At 49.4% G+C, this 6,684-nt stretch overlaps 1 protein-coding gene across 1 annotated transcript; it reads left to right on the plus strand.

The window, feature by feature from the left end:
* The first annotated feature begins 608 nt into the window (after positions 1-608).
* Positions 609-1,481, plus strand: Tmem81 (transmembrane protein 81). Its single transcript, XM_042681919.1, has one exon. It carries the CDS (start codon positions 609-611, stop codon positions 1,479-1,481), a length of 873 nt encoding a protein of 290 aa, XP_042537853.1.
* Positions 1,482-6,684: the final 5,203 nt, after the last annotated feature.

Genomic DNA, 6,684 nt, shown 5'->3' on the forward strand with positions numbered 1-6,684 from the left:
ATTCAGCATATTGAACTGAATTCAAATGCATCTTTTTTCTCTTAGACTTCAGTAAAAATTGCTTAACTTGGTTAGCTTTAACTGGGGATTTGGAAACCTTTAATGTTTGCCCCACGGTTAGAAATGGAGGTGTAACTGCACCATGCACTTAGGGTAATGAGAAAATTCACTCCAATTTTTGAAGTCGTCATCTTTCTCCTCTTAAGAGGTGGATGTAAATTCTTTGAGAGGATGTGAGGAAGTTGGGGTGTGACTCTGGTAGAGTACCATCTTGGAGCAAAAATCAAGCAAGAGGTCAAGTCTCTGACTTCAAGCTCCAGTACTGGTGCACATGCATGCGCATGCATGCATACGCGTGCGTGCGCGCGCGCGCACACACACTGGTACAGTGCTCATTAACAATCAGACTAAATCATAACATCGTGACTTTTTTTTTTGCCTTACAGCCTTAACCTGGGAGTAAGGTCTGGACTTTTATGTACTTGGTTGTATTGCGTTGATGATGCATGCTCCTATCTTGAAAGGATAGCCATGTGGAAGGAATTTAGTTAGCCAAAGGGTTCATCTGGAATTCGTGGAGTGCTTGGCTGAGTGATATCTACCAAGACATGAAGGCCACTTGTTCCATCCTTGGGATCCTGGTGTTGGCCACCTACCCTATGGTGGTGACCTCACCAGAAACAATGGATATCCCTAAGCCGCTACAAGAAGCTGTGGGGGAAGTTCTTGTCAATGCCACAACTTGTTCTGTCACATGTGGCCTTGGCTATAAGGAGGAGACGGTCTGCGAGGTGGGCCCTGACGGGGTGAGGAGGAAGTGCAAGTCTCAGCGCTTGGAGTGTCTGACCAGCTGGAGCTGTGGGATGCTCCATTTCACCGTGCTCGCGGGGAATGACTTTGAGCTCAGCTGTCTCAGTGCAGATATCCTAGAGGATGGGAAGGAATCATTCCGCTTCACCTGGAAAGTCGCTCGGGGTATTATCTCAATTAACGATGTGATCTTCAAACCCTACCGATCCACCTTGCACTTCCTTCTGTTCAAGCCTGCTCTGGAGTCTCACTCGGGCACGTACCGCTGTGATGTGCATCAGCTGAAAAACTTGAGGCTTGTCAAGAGGCTCTATTTTGGGCTGAGGGTCCTTCCACCCAAACTAGTGAATCTGAATTTCAATCAGTCCCTTACTGAGAATCAGAGGTTGGTAGATGAGGGCTTGGAAGTTAATCTAGACAACTATACCAAGCCTTCCCAACCCAAGTGGCAAAAGAAGGTGGCATCAGCCTTGGGCATAGGTGTTGCCATTGGAGTGGTTGTTGGGGTACTGGTGAGCATTGTTCTCTGCAGAGTGCTGAGTGGGACCTATAGCACCGAGAGCCTGGGGAAGCTACAGGCCTTGCTCCCGAGGAGCTGGTCTCAACGCCCCGGCCAAATGGCAGGGGAAGAAGAGCACAACGCGCAGCTCCGTGGTGGCTCTGGGTGGTGATGTCCAGCTTAGTGTCCCAGATGGATTACTTTCTTAACTCTCAGCCACTAGGGTTAGGGATCCTGACTGCAGACACTGCTCCTCTCCTGGAAAGAGTTGTATCTGCAAGCCTGCATTCCCTTGCTCCCTTGCATAGCTTGTATGCTCCCCATCAAGAGCCGGTTATCATGGCGGAGAATGCTGTAGCAGCTGTTACAGTAAAAACATTTTTTCTTCTTCAATAAAGAATAACTCACAGTAGCTATATGGAGCCCTCACTTGTTGCTTTCTTGTTCTTTAAAATTCCTTGTATTTGTCTTGATTGTCCCATAGCCTGGGTTTCATTTTCCTTGGGTTTCTTGGACAAATGGCTTTGTATGGGGAATGTAGCAACACCTGACTCAGCTATGTAATAGACACTCAGTAAGTGTAAATAAATGATCTGCCCTCTTTGTCCTCCTGGGTGAGCCCTCTGTATTGAGTGTTAAGTTGAATTTCCTGGAAAAACATGAGATCTTTCACCTGATCATGGAGACAGTCCCTGGCCTTGATCCCTGCTGCTTTCACTTTCCATGCCTGGAAAGTCAAATGTATTGGTTTCTTGGAGTAGCCTAGACTCCCAGAAGAGAACTAGGACTTTCAGTCCTTCATGGAAAGGCCAATCTAAGAGCCTCAGGAACCACTCAGTTTGGGTCTGAGCTAGCTGGATTATGGTACCATCAAAGAAAAGGCTCTTGGCCACATGTGAACTGATAGAGCTCAGCTTCCCTCATCTTTTCTAGCTACAGGAATAGCAGAATCACAGTGACAGGATCACCTGAATGACTAAAAAATATGCCTGAGCTCCAGCCCAAAGATGCTAGTCAGTTTCAGTTATGGCTAAGAATTCATGATTAATTTTTTTTTCTGTCAGGCACTGATGGCTTATGCCTATAATCTTGCTACTAAGGAAGCTGGGATTTGAGGATTGTGATACAAAGCCAGCCCAAGCAGGGAAGTCTGTGAGACTCTTACCTCCATTTAACTACCAAAAAAGCCAGAAGCGGAGCTGTGGCTCATGTGTAGATAATCAGCCTTGGGTGAAAAAGTGAAGGGACAATATCCAGGCCCCGAGTTGAAGCTCTAGTGCTGGCACGCATGCATATACACACCACATACACACTTCCTTGTAGATTAAAACTTTCAAATCCAGATAAAAGTTGAAAGCTTCAGTGCCCACCCACAGTCTGCCTCCCCTTGCTGAGATTCATCAACATCTTTCTAAATATGTATTCATTTTTGCTGAACCATTTTGTTGTGACTGTGAAATCTTAACCAGGTGCACGTCTCCTTAACCAGGTGAACAGGGCCTTTGTCACAACTTTACATGCAGTCTAGATTTAGTTTTCTTAGTTTACAGAATCAAAGCTTTTTGATTTTTGATCCAGAATCAGATATAAAGGTTCATGTACTGTGTATTAACTTTTTTTTTTTTTTTTTTTGCCAGTCCTGGGGCTTGAACTCAGGGCATGAGCACTGTCCCTGAGCTGCTTTTGCTCAAGGCTAGCATTCTACCACTTGAGCCACAGAGCCACTTCTGGCTTTTTCTGTTTATGTGGTACTGAAGAATTGAACCCTGGGCTTTGTGCATGCTAGACAAGCACTCTACCACTAAGCCACGTTCCCAGCCCCATTGAAAAGATCCTAAGATTTTACACAGCTCTTCCCCTCATCTGTCTGCTGCAGAGATGATTTCAGAAGACCTGGTCCTGGTCTTGCCTCTGCTATCAACTGTAATTGAACAAGCAGACTGATGCTCTGTAGAGCCTCATCTTTGAAATGTGTTTGTGAGACAATCCAGTCAGGTTCTGCGTTGTAAACTGCTTTGGAAACTGAAGTGTGTGATTCATGATGCCTTTGTTCAGTACTGAATAGGTTGTTAAAGCATCCAGGACTTTTGTACTTGAAAGAGGACAGTGAAGCAGTATATTCCTTTGTATGTCACGAACTCAGTATCATTATGGAGGGGCACTGCTTCCTATTATCCAGATGAAGAGACTGAGACCCAGAAAAGAGCTGAAAATCTTGTCCAGCATTCTGCTGCTGGTCAACTAGTGAAGATAACCCAGTCCAGTGCATTGAGTTCTGTGCATGTAATGTGCCCCAGCAGGGCTACTGGGCCCAAGTTGAGTTCTTTCATAGCCAGCACTCCCAACATCCCCTTTGGGTGTCAAATATAAGATGTTCCCTAGTCAATTGCAGTGCTATTCTGGAGTCTATGTAGACCCCTTCTTAGGCTGAATAGGCCTTGGGCAGAGAGCTAAGCACTGAGTAGAGAGGGGCCTCCACCCACCTTCCCTGTGCATGCCTTATCTGTAATAGAAGTCTGATCACATGTGTGGAACATAAGTGAGAGAGTTGGCTGGAAACTGACTAGTAATCCCAACCCTTTGGGTGTCCTGAGTGGAGAATGGCGGCAGCAGCCATGTCTGTACCAGTTGCAGGGTATTAATCTCTCCGGGATCATTGAATCCATCACCCTACTTTGTGTTAGGCCACACTGGTCCAGGCTGGCAAGATGCCTGCTCTTCCCCTCCTAGGTCAGAATGGAGCAGTGTGGACTGAACGTTGGAACGTTCTTCAGGGTTTTCCACTTCGGAGCTGGCTGGCCCCTGGAGTCATAGAACAGACAAGGAGATATGCTCGAGCCAGGTGATCAAAATACCCACAGCTGCTGCCAGCTGTCTGAGCAGGTTGAGAAACCAACTTTATTTAAGAACTGCCTGCTACCAGAGTCAATAAATAACTACCGTTACACATACAAGAGTGGAGGAGTGGGCTGATGGGGGTGGGGCCCCATTTGAACAGGAACTGTCTGTTGAGTCAGCAGTCTGACAACATGCTAGCATTTGCCCAGCCCTGAGAGTCTCTGAGCTGTGGGTGCTATGTTGGAGGTCTCTGGGATCGAGGCAGAATGGATCCCAAGGGCACCTTCAGGCAAAGCTATCTGACCTGCTTGCTTCCTCTCCAGTTTTCTCCTGTTGCTGTGACTCCCCAAAGCCAAAACCATATATACAAGTTCCCAGTCACCCCCCACCCCCATGCCCAGCCACTGGCACCTGCTTCCATGGAGCTCTTTCAAGTCCCTTAGAAAAGTGCCCATCTGATCTCTCTTAACACTCCTCCAGGTAAGGCCCAGGTTCAAGTGAGCTAGGAGACAGCACCACAGCTGTGCCGGGGACAGCTGTGAGGCCACTGCTGTCCCTCTGACTGCGTGCAGATGCCGTCTGTCAGACTCAGGTTGACAAGGAAGAGAAAAGGTTCCTGTGTTGGTGGGGAAGGGACGAGGGCAGTAGGCTGTCGTCAGCCATGGAACTTCCTGACAGCACGCAGGCTGGTTGGCTGATGGGACTGCCTAGGGGCAGTGCCTGCTGGGGAAGGCACTGGGTTGTGAGCAAGTTGCTGGGGCGAGGGCCCGCCCTCCTGGTCTCCTTCGAGATGCAGGGACCACGCAGGTGGTGTCTCTAAGACACTTCCTGTGCCAGATACTTGGATTCTAAGAATCTCACCTCTGGAAGGACGTTCAGCATACCCCACCCCCCTCCATCGATGACGTCTCCACGCCCACTGCCACCATGCCTGGAAAGAAGCTGCTCACTCCCGAAGCCTTGCTGCTGTCTAACTTCAGCCTTTCCTCTCAGCGTGACTATCCAAAGAAAAAGAACCCCCACTTTCATACCTGGGCTTTGTTACTCCCAGGCCCCCCTGCGTATCCTTGGCTGCCGGGAATGGAAGCAGAACTGAGATTCCCGGGGCCTGAGTGCCGTGGAGAGAGCTGCCCTTTGCCTGGTACACATCTGTAGTGCCATGGCAACAGACCCAGCAGCCCAGCACTGGAGCCTGAGCCTGTGTGCTGAAGGAGAGCCCCGAAGAGCAGCCTCTGTCCGAGTCTGCAAGACATTGTTCCACGGAGCTCTTCCAGTAGGACCACATTCTGAGAAGCCATCTATCTAGCCTAGCCTGCTTCTCGAAGCAGTCCATACATCTCCACAGGAAGCCATTCCATTCCCCAACCTTGCACATCCTCCTACTGTCTTACTAAACCTTCATGGGTGCTCTACCCCCAAACCTCTGGCTGCAGGAGGTTAGAGTTTCCTCCCTCTGGGCCTCCCAGCAGGCTGCCCTCCTCCCTTTCTCACAGGCCTCATTAGAAGCAAGGTAAACGTAAGTCTACGTAGTTCTTCAAGCCAGCATCGGCACTGCAGCCTCCACGTTCCTGGTGAGATTCAGTGCCAATCCAGCTCATCTGCCTGCCAGGCCCCGTGTCCCTGAACTCTCCTGCCCTAGCAGCAAGGGAGTAAGCAAGGAGTCAGACGTTGGAAGGATTCCTTAGTTCAGGGTCACTGGTCTGATAGAGAGCCAGGCTCAGGTCAAATCACAGCCAGCAAGACCAGGGTCTGTGAGGGAGGTCGACTGTATAGCTGAGCCCCTGGTCCCCTGGCACACGATGGCTGTGAGCAGACACTCTCGCTGGAGGTAAGGCTGGCCTGGGGGTTCCCAGGAGATGTGTGAGCTTCCGTTTTTAAAAAATTGTACTGAGTAAACATCAACATAAAAACTGCCCAAGAAAATAGAGCAGGACTGAAACGTTTAAAAAACCATAACAAAATAGAGCTCTAGCTGTAAACTACAGAAAACAGGCTCCCGAAGCTGCAGTGGCGCCTGCCCTCGAACACCCATCCTGCGGCTCCCATAGGTGAAGAGTCACCTGTCAGAGTGCAGGCTTTGGGGTCTCCTGGTTGTGCTCCCCACCATTGCCTGGGCGAGGACTCTCCTTGCTTCGGCCTCTCTTCTTGAAGCAACAGGGAGGGGAGGGCTTCAAGCCAGCACTATGTACTTGAGTTCCCAGCAGAAGCCAGGCTCAGAAGGCAAAGAAGGTCTGGAAGTAATTCTGGATTTTATGCTGACCCCCATGACTGCCATTCTGAACTCCTTGTAGCCGACATTCAGCCCTCACTGGCCTTAGCCACCTTCAGAACCACAGGCCCTAGCTATTCAGCACTGCCTCCTTGCTGTGCATAGACAGAGCCTGGGCTAGGTGGTTAAAGAGACTTAAGTTCTATTCCCAGCCCTGCCACTTACAGGCAGTGTGGCCTTGGGAAGTCTCTGGCCCTAGTTAGACCTCCATTCTCTCATTGGTCAGGGATAAGTTGAGCTTTCAGGTCTCTTTTGGCTCTGCTAGCCT

The sequence above is a fragment of the Dipodomys spectabilis genome, unplaced genomic scaffold (genome assembly GCF_019054845.1).
Source record: "Dipodomys spectabilis isolate Male_0828 unplaced genomic scaffold, ASM1905484v1 ptg000069l, whole genome shotgun sequence".
Classification (NCBI taxonomy): Eukaryota; Metazoa; Chordata; class Mammalia; order Rodentia; family Heteromyidae; genus Dipodomys; species Dipodomys spectabilis.